The 24116-nt window shown below is 24.9% G+C and overlaps 1 protein-coding gene across 1 annotated transcript; it reads left to right on the top strand.

Annotated features, from left to right (window-relative positions):
- Positions 1 to 15415: 15415 nt before the first annotated feature.
- Positions 15416 to 22859, top strand: Bma-eat-20 (Uncharacterized protein; the record flags this gene model as incomplete). The annotated part of the gene is made up of 13 exons (XM_043075498.1): positions 15416 to 15443; positions 16001 to 16148; positions 16658 to 16749; positions 17185 to 17325; positions 17733 to 17873; positions 18386 to 18858; positions 19088 to 19243; positions 19683 to 19807; positions 20250 to 20374; positions 20710 to 21028; positions 21167 to 21875; positions 22241 to 22448; positions 22696 to 22859. 13 exons carry the CDS (start codon positions 15416 to 15418, stop codon positions 22857 to 22859), a joined length of 2829 nt encoding a protein of 942 aa, XP_042931432.1.
- Positions 22860 to 24116: the final 1257 nt, after the last annotated feature.

A 24116-nucleotide genomic window follows, 5' to 3' on the forward strand; every position in this document is an offset into this window, starting at 1 on the left:
CGCTTTACTAATCATCTGCTATCTATACAAATAAATTATATGTTGCTTTCATCAGTAAACCAACAATTGATAATCTTATGGGTAATTCTTTTAAAATAATATATGAAAACAATTAATATAATTAATATTGTAAATTTTTGATTGACGAAAATACTTTTTTTTCTTTTTTTCTTGATTTTTTATTAATTTATTTCATTTATTTAATTATTTTTTTTTAGAGAGGGACTATATATTAATAGCAATAAGTTTGATAAATTATTTTATTTGAAATTCATTACTTATTTGCTAGTTGAAATTATCTATGAAACTAAAATGTTTATTAATTATGGCACTGTATGTTTATGATGTTGACAGTAGTAAAATAGATATGTGATATTTCTTTGAATAAATAAACAATGAAGGATCAACGTGATACCAATAAAATAGCTCAAAGCATAATGTTATCAGAAGCTAAGTGATAATATTGATTTGCTGATAACAAATTGAGCGCATATTTGTACAAAATTATTGCATTGAGCGAAAGTGTAAATCGTTGCATATTATCATTTTATATTAAAATTTCTCGTTGCCCATCACTTTTCTCTTTTTTTCTTTACTTGTCGATTATTTGCGGTCTTTCATCTGAAATATCATGACATGATTTCGTTGTTTCCATTAAATTAATCAACCAATTATTTGAAATTACTCGAGAATGAATGACTGTAAGGAAAATATAAATGAAAAATCAATTTAATTCTTTGAAAAATGTTGAAAAATTGGACAATTATCTTTCGCATGAAATATTATTTTATTGATAATTTAGAAGAAAAAAAAAATCGAATTCTAGTAAAGCATTTGAATTTTTGGACTAAAATAAAAATTGAATTAAGGTAACTGAAATAATCAAATGCAAGAGAAAAAGAATTCAACCAATGAACAAATTATTCAAATTTATGATTTTTTTTTGTCCGATTTTTGAATGAATGAACGGAAAAATCGATTTACTTTGTGCTTAATTGTGACCCTTACACTACCACTTTTTTTCATCTATTGTCATCTTTTCTCTTTTTTTTTTTTCATCCCTTCATTTAAATGAAAAGACTAGTAAAAAATATTGATTGAGCAGATGCTTACTATCTTACTAAAAGATGACCAAAGTATGTAAAAAAAAAGAAAAATAAAATTGGAAATACCAGTGATTAGGGCAGACAAACATGCAAAATTGTATAACAAATAAAGATGGACAGACATAGATGCATAGATGGACAGGTAGATATAGTTGTCTGAAGAAATGTAGCAGTGTTGATGGTTTGTATAGTTTTCTTTTTTTTGATTGGACACCTGCAATAGTGTTAACCTTTGTGGTGGATTGGTCAGAGACAGGATAAATTGAATGAGATAGACAGCATAGTAGTAGCCACAGGTCATTCATTCCGATAATGACCAAATGAAGAAGAGCTGAGGTAGGTCAGAGATGAATGAAAATAGAAGTTCGTTTCTCATCGTTAAATTACCATTTTACCAAGGACATTCATCCAATTCTATCTTTCGAAAGAAAAAACTGTCGTTTATTTACTATTTTTAAGATCATACCTATTCTATACCTGTAATATATCTTTCCTTTTTTTCCCTCTCTTATTCTCTTCTCTTTCTCTTCTTTTGGTTTTATTTACTATTTTAACAGGTTTTTCATATTTTTTGCAAACTTTTTAATTTATGTTTATTTTGCTTAATCAATACACAAATATATGTAAATCATAATTTTCCAAGTAAGTGAATGTCTATTGTTATCTACTAGTATTTGCTTGTTTTATTTACTTATCTTTTTTTGTTTTAACATAGACAAGCATAGTTAGTAGTAATAACATTTAATCAACCAATAACAAATATTATTAAGATATCAATGATAAATAATAAAAACAAATGAGTTAACCTAACAATGATAGTTGTGCTGAAAGGTTATGCTAATCATCATGTCTGATAATGAAAGATGACAACGTGATGATAATAATGATAATAACTATTGTATTGTTTTGACGATTATTTAGCTGAGTCATATTCTTTATTGTTGTTAATGAATCAGCTATACCTATATAATTGCTTTCATACCTCAAAAAAAAAAATATAATATATATTATATTTAATGTTTCCCGTTTTATTATGTTTTCTGGTAATTCAATTTAATGCCATAAATGTATTTCAGGGAATGTTACTCGATAATTGAGAAGAATTGAGTGACAATTAATTATGAGTCAAATCAAAATAAATGAACAACAAAATTACTGTCATAGAACTTCAAAGGTACTTTTCGATATTTAAGTGTTATTTTCTTAAATGATAGCTTAAGAATGAAATAAAGTGATATGGTAAAAAGTAATCCGATGAAAAGGGAGTAAATAAGAGTAAAAGAATGTTAATAAGAGTGAAAGAATTAATTTGATTGTTTACTTTTGAAGTTCTATGAAAAGTTTGTTTGTATTAGGTAAATGGTAAAGTATTTGATTCTTGATATTCCTTATTTTAACTATCATTTTACTTGTAACGTCACTTATTACTCGATTAAAAATTTTTTATTGTTTTAATTTGCTCTTTTGTAATTTAATTTCACCCCTATTTTATTTCAATATTTCTCTTACTGCATTTTTTTTTCTATTTTAAAGTTACTTTTTAAGAGAAAAATTTATTACAATTTACTTACCTGACAATTTTTCCTTCTATGGAAAGATAATAATTGACAAGAAGAACAGGTAAATGAATTAAATGTCAACCAATACAGCAAATGAAATATAACAAATGAGAAAAGTTGAAAAAAATGAAAATTAAAAGAAAAGCAAACACATAGGAAAACAAAAGAAAAATAAGAGTTACATCTAATATTTTTTATGATAGGAATTGAAAAATTAAGATAATATTTAAAAAAAACGAAAAATTTATGTTAAATTATCATTATAGTTCTACTTCAAAATTTTAATCCTTCATTATGAAAGAGAAAAGCGAAATAGTATTCAAAATTCGCAATCTAAAGTTAAAAAATTAAAAGATAGATTACCATAATCATGTGAATGCCCACATGAGATTTAGCGACAATAAAATTTTTTTTTTTATTAATGATTAAAAGTTTTTCCTATGAAAAAAGAAGAAATAAGGACAATGAACAAATATAATGTTGGAAATAAATTTATGACTAATTCAAATTTAAATTTTATTTATATTAAATATTTTCAATATATACACCATATTTTTTCAAGAGGAATATTTATTATTGTAAATATTAATCGAGAATTATGGCTATTAATTGTCTTTTCTTTTTTTTTCTTTCTCCTCAACTTCTCCTTCCCATTACCGCCTGTTATTTGACTTCTCTCAGCTTCAGCAACAACGACAACAAACCACTGCCTTTTTCTCTTCACATCCCTATCATATCATATTCAACCTTTTGATACCTTTAAAAGTGCCATTGACATTTTAAACAAATACCAATTTTTGTTCTCTTCATTTTTTTTACATTTAATAATACTTTCGATTAAGAAAATGTCCCATTTTAAATGATTTAAAAATATCAATTAATCATTGTCTTCTCTTTCTTCATTTTTTAGACCTAAAAATTTTAAGCAATTTCTTTTACACTTTATTTAAATTTCAGATTACTCTATTTTAAATTTTTACATAGTTGCATTTTGAATTCAATTTTTTGATATTATAAATTTGAAAATTATTTTTTCTTTTAAAACTTTTATAAATCAATTCGTGCTATGATTAAAATGGATAAAGGATTGATTATTGCTGTCCATTAATTAATGTAGTACTGGAATATCAAATTTTAACTTATCAGATGCTTATTAGTTTCCTAATTACATAATGTTATATATTATTTACATTTCAACTAAAATTACTGCATTATTATTATATTATAAATATAGCTATTAATTATTATTACTATGTTATTGTAGCATATTAAGCACTCATTCATTTCCATCATTATTGCTATTCAGTTCTAACAATTCCATCATTACTTTTCATCTTCAAATCTAACTTCTTCACTGATCATATCACATTTAATTCAATTCAAGTCCTATATCCTTTATCAGCAGTGATAGTACCAGTAGATAACGGTAGTAGTAACGGTGATAACAGTAATAGTGGCAGGAGAAATAATTAGAACATTTGCAATAACAATAAGCTAAAGTACAATATTGATTAATTTAGATGAGAAGCGAACATCTATCTCGTTTATCACAAATAACCACTTTTGTATCATTCATTCATTCTATCAAAATCATTCATTAATTTTTCAAAGTTTTCTAACTGGTTGTTACAAAATGACTGAGTACTGTTGTCATCGTCTATTGTCACCTATCTGAGCTAAGGATGACATCGAAAATTTCATTTTAACCTTGTAAATTTCAACCATTTCAACTCTCATTCCTCTTTTCTGCAGGTTACACATCAAATTCGTGTATGTTTGCTGAGAATCTTGAACCGCTTCAATAATCGTTTTTATATTTCAATTCCTTTTTTTTTTTTTTTCATATTGACTTCTTCCAATTTTATTATTAATGAATTTTTACATACCTGAGTTCTTCCACACTTCTTATTTGACCTCTTCATCCTTCCATTTCAACAGATGTTGAATTTAGTGTTTGACTTCTTCTTGTTTCAGAGTGTTGATATATTTCTTATCTGATTTACATCTATTCATTTGAACAATAAAAATGTTTATTGTTTACTGTTTTAATCAGTTAAAATCAAAATTTATATTTTCTATTTTTCAATTGCATGTAATTATTGAAATTTAAATTTATGTTTGTATGATTTTATTGCTTTATCATAATTATCTAGATACATCATTAGAATATATGATAAATTATTCTGATATTATTTAAACCATTCTCAATTTATGAATTAATTCTTCAATTAATAGATTTAACTATATCATTCTTGAAAATTTGAAAATTGATTGATCATTTATTTCTACAAGAAAACAAAATACATTTAGTTTTCTTCTTAAAAAAGCTTATAAAATTAAATGAGAAGTCTGAAAAACTGTTTTTTTTTTCCCTTTCCTTTGATTTTTATACTTCTTATCCAGGTATGTATGCATACCTGCATGTGTATGTCTGTCTTTGTGGCACTTGTCTGTGTGTGTGTGTATGTTTGCATGTATGCGCGCGCTCTTGTCGATATTTATTCGTTTCAAACAAAATTGACATGGTTGAAATTTCTGCGGTATCATTTCTTTTTTCTCTTAACTTCAATGATCACTCGGTAATTGGATGATCAATTTTTCGTTTTTTTTTTGTTTATATTCCGGATCCAATTTGTCTCCAATTTTATTCACACATTTGTCTTTTTTTTTCCTTTTTTTTTTTTTTTTTTTTAATTATGACAACTGACCGACTGGCCGACTTTCCGCAATTTCGTTCTACTTCTTTACTGTCATTTTCGACATCATCGGTATCATTATAATGATAATGATGATATGCTTATCGTTACAGAAATTATTAACAATAATAATTATTGTTATTATTAGTATTGTCATTAAATTATTATCAGCTATCATTACTAATTACTACTGTTATTATTATTTTTAATCACTATTCAACTATAGTTACAATCATCAGCGCTATCATTATCATCATTATCACTACACTTATCTCTATCATCATTACTGCGCACTGCAGTGATTATCTCTGTTACCAATTATTTTTGATTTAAAATTGGATTATGGATCATATCAAATAATTGATCTCAAATGACTTTTAGAAATTCATTGTTGTTAAGAGAGGAAAAATTGAAATGTGAGTATTTGCAATAGTTCGAAAGAGATCACTTGAACTTCCTGCAATAATTGAAGGAAATAATTAAATACTAAAAATCAAATTAATCGATACCATCTATCCTTAAGCATTTCCTATTTTTTTTCTCTTTCTTTCTTTTGTCAACTTATCTTAATGATTAGTAAGAAAAAAGAAAGAAGTTTTTCATCCTTCTTTGTCTTTTTTTTTCTTTTCAAAATACCAAAAAAAAAAAAAAATTCTTCTACTTGTGAATTGCTTTTTTATTTGCACAGTTCTCATTTAACAAGAAGTAGTGAAATTTAGGTTAATTTGTATCAAAATTACAATCTTTCCCAATTGCTATCACTATTAATATTGACAAACTACTACGATATTATTGCCAATATTAATATTATTATCACATCATTATTTATTATTATTCTTATTATTAATTATTATTACTTATTATTAATGTTATTTATTATTATCGCTATCATTATTATTATTACACTACTAATTATTTATTACAATACTTATTAATTACTATTATTATCGTTATTATTATTTATTATTATTATCGCTATTGTTATTTATTATTATTCCGGATGACTCTTCTATTTCATACACTCGTTATCTTTAATTACCCTATCAGTAACTGTCATATCCACCATTTCTTTTTTTTTTTGTGTGTTTCAAATTGAACACTGAAACTAAATATGCTTGTATATAAATTTTTATTTTCAAATATTTCTTATTTACTTCTTTTGTTCGTTTTAGTTTAATAAACGTATTTAATTTCAGAATTATTTATTCTTATTATCATTATTTTCATCTTTTTTTTATTTAATTTAAAAATCTCCATTGTTATATTTACCATTTGTTTTTGTTAATTGTTCTACAACATAAACAGATATTAATATGTTGTAGTATTATTGTTATTGCTTTCTTTTCTAACGCAAACAAATGAATATTTATTTACCAATAATATCTTTGGGTAAACAAAATAAAATAGCACTTTAAAGATTGTTATCGAAATAAGTAGCAAATGAAATTGTTGCCACAACAATGACTAAATAGTATTTATTAGATAATTCCAATCACGCTGACAACATTCCTATGTCATTTATTTATTTATTTTCGTCTTACCTGTCCAATCTCTACACACACATGTCCAATTCACATATCTATGCCATCACATGTCCACCCAATCTGATGTCCAATTTATGATATACCTGTTCGATTTTTTACATACCTGTTCAGTCCATTATACCTGTCCAGTCTATATACTTGTTTAATCTACATAGTGTTCATACCTGTCCATATCTAATCTATTAGAACCCGTTGTTTTTTCCATTCATTCTTTTTCACACTTAATTTGCAACTTTTCAAATTTCTTTTTTTCCTTAATTCTTTCCTCTCTCTTTTTTCTTTTTTGATTCTCTTTTCCTTTCATTATTCCTATTTCTTTTAAAATAAAAAGAAAAAAAAATTAAATGATTCATCGAGAATTTCTATGCAATCTATTTTATTTCCTTCTCTAATCTTTTTTTCAAATCTCTTTTCTCATATAAACAATTTTTACTTATTTCAATGACAGTAATTACACAATCTCTTCTCTTTTCTTTCATTAACCAAATTTTCTCATTTCAATAACTTAATAACACTTCCATTATCATTTTTATCTTTTGTTGCATTCATTTATCACGATATCATCTTTTATTATCACTTCACACTTCTTTCTTTCTTCTTATAACTTAAATCTACTTCACCCTCAAACTTTTTCTCATTAATTTGTTAGAATTAATTTAATTTTCATATTAGATTATGCAAATATTTATTCGATCTATAATTGTAAAATATATGAAAAATTGAAAATAACTATTCAATTGCTTTCCTTTTTCATTTGCCTGTACAATTAAAAAAAAGGAACTTGCTTTATTATCGTTTTTAGATGTTAGTTTTAGAAAAAAAAAATTTCCTCTAAAATTTTGTTTAATTACAAATTTCTTTCCCTTTTCTTTCGCGTTAATTTGTTTAATTAGAGATTTTACAACAAACATTTCTTCATATGCATTTTTCAATTGCTTTTTTTCTTCCTCTTTTAATTCTTTCAGAAATAACTAACTTCAAATCAAAATTCACCTCTTTCTTTCGATTTTCTCCTTTTTTTTTTGTAAACTTTTGCAAATTTTATATTATTATTGTTTTTTGAAACATGATATATTCTTTAGAAGAAAATAGTACCAATAATGAGTTGAAAGAAGAAAAGAAAGTAATAATCGAAAATACTTCAAAACGAGTTAGTTAGATTCAATGTATATGATAAAATGAAATAATCAAACAATCAAAATTTTAAGCTCCTTTCAAACAAAATGAATTGAATGTGTACGATCAAATGATACAACAATATTTCCAGTAATCAAGTAGGAAATTAAATTATCAGACTTATGTCAATAATATAAATTTAGCATTAAAAAATTTCAAAACATGTTAAAAAGATTTTATTTGAATTATTCGTACGAAAAAAGAACGAATAACAAAAACTAACTCGAAAACAATAATTCATCATTGATTAGAAAATGCTTTAATTTTTGTAATCAACGAGAATTATTATTTTAGGACTATTTATTGTTATCTTTTGATAATAATAAATGATGACAATAATAATATTAATAATAATAGATAATAATGGTAATAACAATAATACTTTTTGTCTTTTTTTTTTTTTTATTTCTATTCTTACGATGATATCATTGGAATGTAACGAAGTTTTCAAATGTTAAATTTTACCGATTTTATGAGATAATTTTGATATTTCTCCTATTTTTTTGCCCAATTAATGAATGATATATTATTTATGATTTTACTAATTTGTTTCTTTTTTTGCTGCGTTTATTTCTTACAACTTATGACAAAAAGAATATTTCTTACCGTAGGTTGCTACGAAATAGTATTATATTGAATGAAAAAACTGATCAGCTTGATATGCTTAGAAATAGTTAAAGATCATAGGTGACAGTAAATTTAAAAAAATGAAAATGAAATCATAGATTGCATTGCTATGAAATTCTAGAAATTTCTAATCATTAATCATTAATCGATAGAATTATGAAATTTTCAAAGTCATATTGATGAATTTACAGAAATTACTTATCAGGTTTGTTAAATATTAATAAAATCATTGGATAATTAATATTTGATTATTAAAAATTTTGGTAGTTTACTATAAAATCATTCAAAATTGTGTTAATAATAAAATTATTGATTAGTTAATATCTTTTGCTAATTCTATATAAAATCAAATCAGTGGCTGAATATCGTCTAAGAAAAAAAAAAGAACATTGTTTCGAAATGGATTTCACATCCGATAAATTTCAAATTCTGAGAACTGTGAAATCATTTCGGGCGAGATTTCTTTTGATTCATATTCTATCATTTCCATTTGTTTCATTTCCTCGGTTGCAATAAAAATTAAGGGAAATTTATTTATTTATTCTCCTTCCTCCTTTTTTTTTTCTCTCTCTCTCTCTTCCTCTCCCTCCTTTCTTCCCTTTCACAGATTATTTGTAATTTTTTTATTGACAAATTTCAAACAAAAAAACTTTAGCTTTGATTAATTAAAATAAAAAAATTTCATCCGATCACATTTAATTATATCCTATAATTCTAAATTCATTTTTTATAGTCCAATTTAAGTCTTTCCTGCTTTTTTTCTAACTCTTACCAAATTCCAAATTATCAAATCTAACATTTTATCATAGCGATTATTTTTAAGAAAAGTAAAAAAATATTTAAAAATTTTTTAATAATCAACTACACAGCAATACTGCAAATTTTTTGTTCATTTTTAAAAAATATTTAAAATTTTTTTGTTGATTTTAGACTTCCTTTTTTGAATTATTATTTTTTTTTTACTTTTTTGATTTCTTTTTCAATTCAACAAAATTTTTTACCTTTTTATATTCCATTTTGTCATCGTTATTAGTTGCTCTCCCGCTTCTTGCTCGAACGAAAGATATTTTAATAACAATGATAATAGTTACATAAAGCAAATTACGAGGTGTACATTCATTTGTTTGTAGAAAATCTTGCTTTGCTGCATTTTTCGATAAGAATTTCTCGGAAAGTTTTATTAAGATAATTAATTAAATTTTTTACCACCAATCAAAATAATTAATTTCTGAAGCATATTCTCCACAATAGATTAATTATTTCATATGTATAAAATGACTCAATACTTCTCGAATTGTTTACAAAATCAGGAAAGTAAACTGGAGAGAAATTTGCAAAGTAATAAATAAGCAAACATATTATTACAGATAGAAATTTTATGATCTCATCGTGTAATATCCTGAATATTTTTGGTATGCTTATTGATTCAGAAAAGAATCGCGTATAGGCCTTATCAGAATTATTTTACCGCAAAATTTTCATATTTGTTTCTTTGAAGTGAAATAGTCAGTGATATTTTGTAATAACTGATAATAAATATATACAATAAAAAAAATGTGCAACCTTCCGGATAGGTATAGGGGTTGGACAGGTATGTCGGTTAGAAAATTGTGAATTGTTAAACTATTAGTTTTCTTCGGCTATTTCCGTAGTTTTAGTAATTCATACAAGCAAATTCATATGTAATTTCCCTTCGGATCACTTTAGAATACTGTAAATTGATATTTGCATTGCTTTTTTCTAATATTTTTTGGTCTTCAATATTTATGCGAGAAAATTCAAATTTTTGGCTATTTTACAGCGATTTGGTATTGTTTTTGAATACGATTAGAAATGAATATGAATAAATATGCATGGAATTCGGAAAATTAAAAAAATCGTGGATATAACTTTTTCAGGTTACCGGAAATTAAACATAGATTATTTTCGATGTGTTCTCCTCATCATAAATGACCTAGTTGGAAAACTGCATCATTAGAAGATAGATATAAGCGTAAAAATATATTGGAACCATTTCACAGTGACTGTCAAATTTTAAGAGCGGTGCATTAATAGGTGGAAATACAGGAAAAACCGGACCGGATGGAAATGAAAAATATTCATTCAATTTCATAATTTTAACATCTGAATATAACTAACACTCATTAACTTATTAACTTCAAAATTTTTCATTCCCGAAACTTTATTTTATTCTATTCATGCATTTTTTTCTTTATGAAATTGCCATAAAAACCATTTGTTGGCCATTTAAATAAAAATGGAAATTAAATTGATTGATGATTTTTGATCATAATTTAAAATTTAGATTATCATTATCAATTTTTAACCGCTTATTCTTTCATATTTGTATTTTAAATATAATTTCCATAATTTTGACTAACATTTCTTTTTTACAATTTAAGTGATGTTAAATTTTTTTATTTATTAAAAACATTGAAAAAGCTTTTTTTTCATACATTTTTTGTCATTTCTTTTTTTCTCTCCCTCAAAAAAAAAAATTATTTCATTTTTCAAATTTTTTAAAATTTTCTGTAAAAATATCATGACTATAATTACAGTTGTTTAATCACACTTTATTTTGAATACTACTTATCTCAATTTCGCGACAAAAAAAAAAAAACATCTAAATCTTGAAGTTAGCAGAATTTTTGTTGAATGATCCATATAACCTCATAAAACAGAAATTTCCAAAATTTTATTAATTAAGCATTTCAATTTGAAATTTAACATTTACAAATTGTTTTTTCTTCATTTCTTACAAATAAATGAAGAAGAAATATTCATAAGAAGTGAAGAGTCTCTGATAAATAAATGATTTTTCATTACTTTCGAATGAAATTTGAAAGGATTATAGTGACACAAATGATATATTTATTGTCATCTGATTGGAAATTTTGAATTATTTCAAAATTTGGAATTTTTTTTGCTTCGACTTTTCAATTCTTATCATATAATTTTATTGTTATTTTCACTGATTAATTTTAAGGTGATGTTTTTATATCATTTATATGCTCAATATTATTATTGTTATTATTACTATTAGTTCAATATTTATTAGCAATATATATGCTTCCTCTCTTTGTTTGTTTCTCTCTCCCTCTACTTCATTCTTTATTTATTTCTCTAAATCATTTCATTAATTTATCATTCTCATTATCAACTATCAAGATCGTCATTATTATCATTATTGTTACAACATTACAACATTTATCATTTGAACACATCGTTTATCTCTTTTTTTTTCAAAGAATTTATTCGTTCATTCATTATTTTTATCACAATTATTATAATCATTATCACTGCTATAACATTTGTTATCATCTAGGAACAATATCCATTAATAATATGCTTTTATATTGTAAGAGAGAGAGAGAAAGAAAGAGGAAGGGAGAGATCAGTTGATTATATTTTATAGTTTCTTTTATAGGACAATCCTATGATTAAATCTTTTTATTATTTTGTTTAAATTATTTCAAATGAAAAAAATTTGACATATTCTCTTGTTTCTAAAATCTAAATTTTGTTGTTGATTTTTACATTTGTTAACTTTTCCTCCTTTTTCCACAAAAAATTTAATTATTAATCATCTTTTTTCTATATGTCAACACTGACCTTGACATCTTGAAAAAAACTTTTCTTTACTTTTTAGCTAGAGAAAAAAAGGGAAACAAAAAAAAAAGCATATTCAGAAAAATTCCTTTCATCAAATGATTTCAAGTAATAATTAAAAATCGAGGAATTTCATAACCCTCACACTAATTTTATATTTTTTGAATTTTTTTTCATACTTTTTGCGCATTTGAATGCAAAATGTTATGTTATTTCAAAAGTTCGTTTTTAATTAATTTTTAATTAATTTCAATTTTCTCCAGCTTTGTGAATCAATAACTTCGATCAGTTGCATTATGATAATATTTAAAGTTTTTTTTTGTTCAGTTACTAAATTTTGGTAATTTAAAAAAAATTTATTTTTTAATTTTCGTTTTTATTTCTTGAAGAAATAAATAACAGCTGATCAATGCTTCATTTCTATTTATCTTCCAAAATTATATAAAATTTGTAGTGATAGTATTCGTTTCTATTTCACATATAATTTCTTATTCATTTTCAAGAATAGATGGAAAATGAAACAAAAAAAAAAAAATTGAAGAATAATTTCATTTTAATTTTAAAATCAATTATTCATTGAAAATTGAAAATAGGTTGACAAGAATCTGAAATTTAAACCATTTTAATATTTTCATAAATATGAAATGTTGATTAATCAACCGTTATTGTCATACGATAGGTGAATATAGATCAAAGTGAAGAAGAAATTATTTAAAATAAAAAAATGAGGAAGAAAAAAAAAATTAATATAGATATTTAGTGATTAGTTATCTTTTTTTTTTTTTTTTTTAAGATTTTATCACAATCATCATAACATTTTAGATATTTTATTTTTTGAAAATAACATTTGGTAATGATTCGTTTGAAGTGATACATAGTGTATCATTTCGCTCGTATCGTATCCTATGGGACTGATAATTTGAATGATTTTATCAATATTAGTGCATTTGCTCATAGCCTTATTAAATTTCCGATAGCAAAATATATTCATTTTATTTTAAATGATGCAACAGGATATTTCGGATAAGCCAAAATGGAAAACTCATTCCATCTATACTTCATTAATTTCAAATAATTAATCAATCTTTCGATTAAATATATTATTTTCTGATTTTAATTTATTCAATCACTGTTTGTATTTCTTTTTAAATACATTATTTTTCATTTCAGTTTATTCAATTGCTATTTGCATTTCTCTTAAAATATTTTTCTTTTTCGATTTCAATTTATTCAATCAAATATTCACATGCTGGACAAATTGTAACATTGAAAAAAGGAAAAAGAAAAGAAAAAGTAAGAACGGAAATAAAAAACAGGAAAAATTTGTATTTGTTGTTGGAAAAACAAATGAGAATGAAATAATAGTACGAAATGATACGATAAAAAGAGAAATAAAAAGAAAAGAGAAGGAAGGAAAGAAAAGAAAACAACGGTCTGTAAACGGAACGGATAATTATACCAATATCTATCATCCGGTATTCGTTATAATCCTGTTGAAGATAGCAAGCGAAAGACCTTGAAGGGAATAGTTTTTTTTTCTTTTCTTTTCCCTTCTTTTTTTTCCATTTCGGTCTTTGTTTTGATGAAAAAAAAAAAAAAAAAAAAAAAGAAAGAGAAAGAGAGAAACGGAAAGAAAGAAAATCGCAAAAAAGTGTCAACCTCTCTACGACATTCGTTAATTTCATTTTTTCTTTTTTTATTTTATATTTCACTGGTATATCAAATATTTCACAAATAAAAAAAGTTCTGCTAAGTCTATTCTTTCCATCTTTTTTTTTTTTTTTTTTTTTTTTTTTTACTATAAAATTTCAGGTAAATGTTTTATAATTTATTAAATTAAAAAAAGTTTCTTTGAAGTTTGTGCATATTTATTTATTCAAAAAATTCAGGTAATAAATTATCCAACTTTAATCGAATCTTTTCTTGCTTTATTATTTGATCAATAAATGAAATATTGGCATATATTTCTGGAGCAAGATAAGATAGATCACGGCAAGTTTAACAATAACATTATATCGAATGTTTCAAATTCATTTCTTATATATAAGTATTCTATTACATGTTAAAGATGTATTAGATTATTTATCTGATAAATACATTTTTATCATTGTTGCTGTTGTTTTATTAAAAAAAAAAAAAAAATTTTTTTTTCTTTGATTAAAATTGAAGATTTATTGCTTTTTTGATCGTAAGATTTCTTTGCCATTCCTTTTTAATGAAATTAAAATAAGTTATATATATACATTTGTTTTAGTATTGCATCTCATATAGAATTCAACAAATTGTTATAAAATTTACAACAGTTTAAGTGTGAATAAAATATGCAAATTTAGGAAGCTTCAATTTTTCTTTTTCCTTTTAAATATCGTTTGCCTGGTTAGGTAAGCATGAATTGTCAGATATAGCTTTAAAATAATGTATTATAGTTTTAAATTGCTTTAAAAAATGCGCGTCTTTAAAATGATATAATAAAGTTTTAAATTACTGAGTGTGATTCTAAAGTGTTATAATTTAAATTTCAATACATTCTATGGTACATTGGATTATAACATATCGGATTATAACAGCATTCATTGAAATTGAAATTACAATATTTTAAAGCTCCACCTAACAGTTCTATTGAATTTAATAATTTAAATTGAAAGGAAATAAAATAATTTAGTCTTCTACAGTTTCACATTTTTCACTCTTTTTATGGCTAAATGCAAAAATTCCATCTATAAATTTAAGTTTTGTTTGAGCATGAAATTAATTTTCGTAAATGATTTGTTATTATTATAATTTTCATAACTTTCCCCCCCAAAAAAAATGTTAATAATTTGAAAAAAATCGATAAATTTTTTTATTATATAATTTTTTTAATGAAAGAGTTTCTGTGTTAATATATTTTAAAATAACGAACAGTTTAGGATTGCTATTGTTATACCATTTATCATTCATTAATATGATTTGCAAGTTATTTATCACGATTTTTTCGAGATAATCACGTAAATTTTCTTATCATAATTTTTCGTTTCAGCAATAAATCATTGGTAGAAATAATCAGTTTGTAGTAAGCAACGAATGTTGCCATGCATACGTTTCTTTCGAATTATTTCATGATTTTATTCTTATCATTTTTGCAAGGTAATTTTTTCTCTAATAATGTTCAACTTTGATTTTTAAGTTTTTAATTTTAGTTTTTCATTTGATTAGTTTTTTGTTTTTATAATAAATCATCTACTTTTTTTCATTGTAGATTTCAAAATGGTGAAAAGTTACAGACGAAAATTTATTGAAAAGACATTTTATAAGCCTTAAAAATGTTTGATAATAATATCACATACATATAAACTCGATTAAATAATCTAAAATAGTTATTATTTAATTTATGTGTTTAATTAGACAACATAGCATGATAGAGGAGCGAGAGAGAGATAGATAGAGAGATAGAGAGATAGAGAGAGAGAGAGAGAGAGAGAGAGGACAACCTTTCAAAGGACATTATAATCAATCATATCGCTACGTGTTTAAAAATGACCTCAAATAAAACATGTGATTTTAAATAATCTTTCCTCCATCACTTCTCTCTCCAACAAATACACAGTTTTTCTCTTTCTCCATTTCATTGTGTATTTAATAGTAAATAAGAGAAAATAATTTAAGATGATTTAAATTTCAAAATAATTTTTTTAAACTTTTAGTATTCTTGCAAAAATTCATAGTAATAGCAAAATTTGATGAAAGTGCGGAAATTACAACAGCTCATTTTGCTGATTCAAAACGTGGGCGTATGTCATGGATTATCGATGAAAATGCTTTGCCATGGACTGGGCAATATTATTACATTGAGTAAGTATTGCTAAAAGTTTTCAATTATAAAACTAATATTACAGTGACTAATTTTACCAATGTTTGACTAATTAGCTTTAGACTAATTGACTTACGATTGAGCTGTTTTATAAAAATTCTATGCTGCATAAAATACATTATGCTAAATGAAATAATTTCAACAACTTTATCAAATCAAAAATTTATTCAAGAAAAATTTTAATATGAAAAATAAACAAAAATTACAAATGAACATTTCAAAGTATCATGATTTTATTTTTGTTTATTTATTTATTTTTTTTTATTGTCACTATCCTTAAAATTTGATAATTTTCTCATTTACTTTGATCTCTTTTTTGTTTTCTGTGTTTGCCATTATTATCTTGATTTTCATTGAATAATTTTCCAATATATAATAAATTTAAATCAAAATTCTAATTACTCCTTGTTTTTCTTTCATCTTTTAAATTCATTATTGTTATGAATTTAAAAATGAATGTAAAAAAGATGGGAAACAAGAAATAATTCAGGTCAAAACAATCACCAATGACCAATTTGTTGGTTGTTGTTGACAGTTCAAATGGTAATCATCTTGGCATTTGCGCATCTTATGCTCCACGAGGTGAGTAAATGTTAGAAAATTTTCCTTTTAAAATTTTATTCTTTTCAACCAGTATTTATGATCACATGATACTAACGGATGACTGATTGATTGATTATTAATTTAATTATCATTAAAATAGGAAATTGTTATCCTAGATTAAATTTTTATTTCCAATCTATTAATTAATTAATCATTTCGTTTTTTTTTTTTTTTTTTTGAATTTTTCAAAAATTGAAATGGAGAATTTACATCATCAGTTATTATTTGGATCGAATATTGCAGTAAATTTGTTATTTTTTTTTTGAAAAAAAAAGAAATTGTAAAAAATCGAATTTGTTGTGACATTGCAAAATTTATTGTGAAATTAATTGTAATAGATTTATAAAAAAAAAAATTCAGAGAAAAAATGGAAAGACATGAAGAAAAAGGAAAAATTTTTTTATTTTTTTGCAGATAATAAATGGCGCAGATTTTTTTGGATACTTACGGAAGAATCATTAATTTGCAATATTACCGATACTGAGACAACAATTTCAAAAATTCATTTTCCCTCTATCAGCTCACCTCGAACATTTTCTCTACGTATTCTTGCTCGTAAGACTAATTTATTCCTTCATTTAAAATCAAAAATTAGAAAATAAAACATTTTTCTTTAAATTTTAGTGAGGAGATAAAATAAATGAAAAAAAAAAAAAAAAAAAAAAAAGGAAAGGAAGAGAAAAGAACGTATCTTTTATGGTTCAATTTTCATAATGCATTTGGGTTAATAAAATTTTAAAATTCTTGAAATAAGATAGAGGATGCAAGATTTTTCATATTATTTAATATTTATGTAATTTTTTGCTCTTTTTTTGAAGTTATTAATTATTTAATACTATTTTTAAACAATTCATAATAGAATTACCATGGTTTTTTTTTTTTTTTTTTTTTCGAAAATTTTATCAATTTGTTCAGAATGAAAGAATTATGTTTTGAAATATATTTTTTAAATTTGTTTATAGAGCAAGGACCAAAATGTTTTCGTGATATGATTATACAAAATGAAAAATTAGAAGGTTGTCCACCAAAATTGCAACGTAATTTATTCCATGGAATGTCATTGGAGTGTAATTGTCCAATACCTGAAATGAATGGTAATCATGGTAAGTAATTATTGTTGAACTTTAAAGTTTATTCTCATTTGTATTCTTTTCTCCGTTTCTTTTTTAAGTAAATTCAATTGATTATTTATCGAAAATGATCAAATGTTTCCTTCTCTTTTCTCACACCTCTTGAGAGATTAAATTAAAAATTACAAATTACGTTTTTAAAGTTCACAATTTTTTTTTTTAGTTCCAAGTTCATTAAACTTTAAATAGGACTTGAAATGTGTGTAATTTAGTTAATTGAAATTCTTACCTTGAAAATGTTCCTTGGTCGATTTTAATCATTTGCATAGACTATCAGATTATCATTTTCATTTTTTCCAATCACTGCCATTACCATTTCTCAACATTGAATGTGATCAAAGAACCAATCAATTAATCAAAATGTTTCAAGTCTTAATCGTTTTTATAAGTCCAAAAAAGACGATAAGAAGAACGATTAAAAATAAATAAATAATACAAAATTGAAAACGATATTCCCAATAATTCAAATTAATTACTAATTTCAGCTCATATGCGAAATGGTATTGCACCGTTTCATTTTGTCAATCCAATAATTACCTCATCAAATGGAAATTTATCAATTTCTCATGATTTTTCTCCCAGTATATCAAAGAATACTGATAATTTAAATCCTATCAAAGCTATTGCGGAAATAATGCCGAGAATTACTAGTGTTATTACCACTGCTAACACTACCACTATTACTACTACTGTTATTGAAAATACTGAAATGTCAATAACGACAAAAGAATCTGTAAATTTGCCACTTGATAGTCAGCAAAATAATAAATTGTTACCATCTATTATTCAAGAATCACATGTATCGATAGCAACCCATGAACTCTTGTCATCATCGACATTAGCACCACTGGCATCGTTGCCATCAGCAACAGCAAATATAAAAGGAATTAATGAGCAAACCTGTGCAGGTATCCAATGTCAAAATAATGGTACCTGTGTGACTACGAATGATGGAAGGGTGATTTTAAAAATTTTTCATTTATTCTGCTTCATATAAAATTGATAATATTTTTACTGTTATTAATTTTTTTTCTAATGATAATATGACAATTGATATGTTAGAAAGTTTTGATTTTGAAAAGGAAAAAAAATTAATTTAGTTTTATTAATATTGATATAAGGATTATCAATAGTTTTAGCGCCTTTTTTTTTTCAATCTACAATAAGTGAGACTTTTAATTTTATAGGTTATTTGCGTATGTTCTGAAGGATTTCTTGGGTCACATTGTGAAATAAACTTATGCGCCAATGTGCAATGTATGCATAATGGTGTTTGTCAGACAAATGGTAATGTACCACATTGTTTATGTCAACCAGGTACAACCGGAACATTTTGTGAACAGGTTGGAACTAATTTTTATAATATCAGTTAATCATTATGTAAATATGTATATAATATAACCTAATATTAATTAATTTTTATTGAAATTAGACTGGTCAAATTTAGAAGTTAAAATTTTTTTTTTCTCTAGCATTTTGTAATCAATATTTATTTATGAAGTGATTCTAAAAAAGATAAAAATTACACTATAAGTAATATTTCGTATATTTAATATATATTATATTTTATTATACTTTGAAATTATATTGCCACTCCATATTTTATTTTATTTCGAAATATATTTTTAAACCATTTGAAAGTTTCTTTTCCTTTTTTTTTTTTCAAAATGTAAAGTATGCGGTGCAAAAATTACTTTCAAAAATGCAATTTTTGTTTATTGAAATGAGTAATTAATCACTCTGGCTAATAATATTTAATATCATACATTCCTTAATTTACAGAATGTTTGTAATCCAAAATGTGAACAAGGTGGTATTTGTAAATTAACAGGTAATATGCCAGTTTGTCAGTGTCCAACAGGCACATTTGGTATTAACTGCAATATTATTGATACATGTACTAGCAAGTTTGTTTCTTTTTTTTTTTTTTTTTTTTTCAAAATGAAATGTGAAATTTGAAAATAAGCTGAAATTTCGAAAAATTTTGGAGGCAAAAGAGCAAAATAAAATAAAAGATCTATTAAAGATATTAAAATAAATTTTATTGATGAAATTGCTTCTGTAAAATTTTCCTTTTTCTTTCTCTTTTTATCTTCTTTCCTATTTCTACCTCCTACTCTGATATTTCGTTTTTTTTTTCTTCTTTTTTTTTTAAAGTGGAAAAGAAGGAAAAAAAATTGGTAGAAGAAAAGAGGAAAGGAAAAAAGTTGAATAATAAAAAAAGAGCAAATGACCTTAAAGGTCACTATCAGGTGGTTCTTGAATTAATTATCCAAATGTATTCTTTAATTTAGGATTGTTGTTACTATTCAGAGATTAGGAAATATTAAATGAAATGATAATTTTCAGTAGTGGAGCATGTACTGAATACAGTAGTGATGCTCGTTGCCAATTGGATTCGGATAATTTCGCGTTAATTTCTCCAATTCCGGTTAATGCTACATACAAATGCCTTTGCTTGAACGAACGATCCGGTTAATTTTTAAAAGTTATTGCGAAAAAGAGATAGAACAGATGTGTAATAATAATGTTAATTGTAATAATAATAAATAACAATGATAATAACAACATAATAATAAATAATAATAACCAAAAACCTCCTGAATCACATAATAATCGAACAAGAAACACCACTACTAGTATATATATAAACAAAACTTTGAAATGTACATAGTACTGAACTATAGCAGTATTGATTGATTAATTGGTTGACTGATTTCCCTTTTTCTTGATATGTCAGTAAAGCTTGCTAAAGCTATCTTTTCGTATTACTCATCATTATGTTGATCGAAATTTTTGGCTTTTTCAGAATGGATTGATTGCAAAGAGCTACCAGGAAAAGTTCATATTCCAATAATGCAAACTGTTATTACAACTACAATGAGCATACCAAATGTTATAACTTCGGTATTAGTTCCGGAAACGCCGGAACAACCTCCATCCACTCAGCAAATCGCTTCACAATTTCATAATCATCCGCATTTTTCAAATTTATTCCCAAATCCTTTCCTACCATCACCTACTACCAATATGACAACAACAATAACAGCATCTTTTCCTACCAATCCTGATGCAGATTTCCGTCAACCTAGTGAATCTGGGATGGAAACATCATCTGCTTTAAACAGGTTAAATTTGTCAATAATATAACTTATTACCACTACTTATTTAATTATTATCAGTATTATCTCTCCAGTAGAGTACTGCTTCATCTATGTATTGAAACCATGTTTCAGAAATTTAAAACATGATGTTCCATCTTTCAGATCCATGAAATTGCTTCCGGTTTTGCACCCTACTATTCCAGAACCATCAAGACCAACTTTATTCAGTACCACAACTCATATTGCAAACTTGCCAGCAATATCGACGCTGTTAATCACTCCAGAATCTCCTTCACAACTTCATAATCTTTTCAACATAACTCCCAATTTTTCAAGACCACAAACAATAGCAACATCAACAGTCGCTTTACCAGAACATCCTGAATTTAAAGATCTTGTTAACACTACAGGACAAACTGCTGAAATATCCTTGAATCCAACCGAAAAGAATTTCGTAGAAATGTCAAATAAATTTGAGAATGAAAATTTCACAGTCGAATCTCCACTTTTACCATCAATTGAAGAATTTCCTGCTATTTCGTCATTACCAGAAATGATCATCGACAACACTTCACACATTCCATTGTCCACATTTTCCGGATTTATAACCGATATACCACCTATTTTGATATCGACAACGGCAATTATTGACGAAGATAGTGTAATACAAATTAGTTCATTTACACCAGATACACCGGAAATGGAAGGGTCAATTTTGGTTTCTAAAACAAGTGATATAACTGAGGATGGTAATTTACCCGATCGACAAGTATTTACAACAACGACATTTTCTTCAACATCAAAAACTAATGAAAAAGAAGGAATGGAAGAGGAAGACAGTTTCGCAAAATCTACTGAAAAAGTTGAAGAAGTAAATTATTGAGGGAATTTTTTTTTCTCAAAAAGATGAAAAATTAATTGTACATTTAATTAGATATCCTTTCGTTATCTTAATACATTTTAACAATTTAATTTTTTTTTTGATTATTGATCAAAATTTATGATTTATTAATTAATTGTCAGTAGGTTATCAAAATATTTTTGAATTCTCAATTTTTTATTAGGTTTCAATATTTTTATTAAAAGGATTTTAAAAAATAAATTGAAATTTTAGAAACATCTTGATATAACAATAATGATTCAATTATTACTGTCACGATGTCAATATGAAATTTTGATAAAGATGCCAGTTTTTGTTTTTCATTGCTGTTTTCTCTTCATTGATACTGTTTGTAGACAACGATAACTGTAGGAGATCTTATCACAGAAGCAGGACAATCATTCGATGAAGATGAAGTGAAATTTGTAAGACTAACTGCCGTTTTTCCGACTACGACACTAATTCCAGATTTGAATCAACCTTCAGATGGTGCTTTTAGTGATAATAATGATACTACGAGAAGTGACACATCATCTTGGACAATTGTTTTCGTTATTATTTCTGGTAAATATATTTCAAATTAATTTTCATTTAAAATCTTTTTCTAAATTAAACAAATTGCCATCAAGCCATAGCAGTGTTAGAGGATAGGTAATAATGATAATGAGGAAATGATAATAACAGCATTAATAATAAGAAATAGTAGTAATAGTAATAATAACAATAGTAATAATAGAAATAATCTAATAAATTTCACGTTCATAAGCGTAATATTCGATTGACTTTTTTTTTTTTTATATTATCATTTTAGTATTGATGGTATTAGCAGGAGCATGTGTTACATTAATATTTCGTTATGTACGTCGTTCCCGTAAATTACACGGGAAATATAATCCAGCACGTGAAGAAAGTATTCTATCAAGTAGCTATTCAATGCCTATGGCTACCGTTACCAAGGAAGAACGGCTTATTTAATTTTTTTGTCTTGATTTTAGTTTCATTGACTATACTAATTTTCTCTTCCTTTACTTTCAAATGACATCATCTGATGGTTGCTGTTTTCACGTACGTGAATGTATATGGTCGATTGTTTATATGTTTTTAAGCTTGCATTTTTATGCATATATCTTTTAAATTAGCGTTCAATTTGATGTTGGAAAGCGTCAATTTGGTGTTAAAAAAGGTATGAATAATCGTTTAAAATTAAAATAAGCTAAATATATATATATATATATACATCCAGCATACGTAAAAATGTTCAAATTCAACAGCTGAAACTAAAATCTGAAATTCATATCATTACCGTATGTTTGACATATGGAAATAAAGTATTTATATGTTTTCGATACAGTAATATCTAGAAATAACCTTACAAGCTACCGTAGAAAATCAGTCAAAAATTTTTTTATAAACAAATAGTCCACTATTGTAAAAATTTTTCCTTTTCTGAATGTGCGAATACTTTTCTCGGGTGAGTTTTTTCTCTTTTCTTTTCTGAATATATGAAGATGTGTTGAGCATTCATGAAATGAAATGGCACTTTTGTATATTATGATATGTCCATCATTTGTTATGTCCACTTGTTGTCCACTTGTTTGGGAGGTTTGTATATTTTTCCCTTTTTTTTTTTCTTGTATTGTTGTGTTCTTTGATTAGGCTTTTTTCTATCTTGAAATAATTTCAGTTTAAAAGTTATCAATCGGAATAAATCAACTCAGAAAAAAAAAAAAAAAAACTTCATTCTATATAATTGTTATAAATGATAAGAATGAGAAAAAAAAGCGAAATAAAAGAAATCATATAAAATATTTATGAAAACTTCCTCATAAAAAAGTTAAACTAAATATTGAATTTTTAATAAAATTATTTATTCATTGGAAATCAATTTCTACATATTTAGTATCAATTTTATTACTTTTCATTCCTTTTAAACTAATTACACTTGTTAATAAAACATGCTATAATGGCACTTTTATAAAATAGCTAAAATGCCGAGAGGTTGAAATTATTAACATCGCTTTTGTAAAAAAATTATCAAATAACATGAGCATTGGACTAACTGTTAGGGGATGTTTTTTTCGATTAAATTATTATAGTTTGCATTTAAAAGTAAATTAAATTTCTGAAATGAATGAGTGATAAATAAAACCGAGATAATTTTTCTGTCGGGGACAGAATTACACGTTTCAGATTTCATAAAATATGAAAAGCATGGCAAATAAACTAAGAATT

The sequence above is a fragment of the Brugia malayi genome, assembly GCF_000002995.4.
Source record: "Brugia malayi strain FR3 genome assembly, contig: Bm_v4_ChrX_scaffold_001, whole genome shotgun sequence".
Lineage (NCBI taxonomy): Eukaryota > Metazoa > Nematoda > Chromadorea > Rhabditida > Onchocercidae > Brugia > Brugia malayi.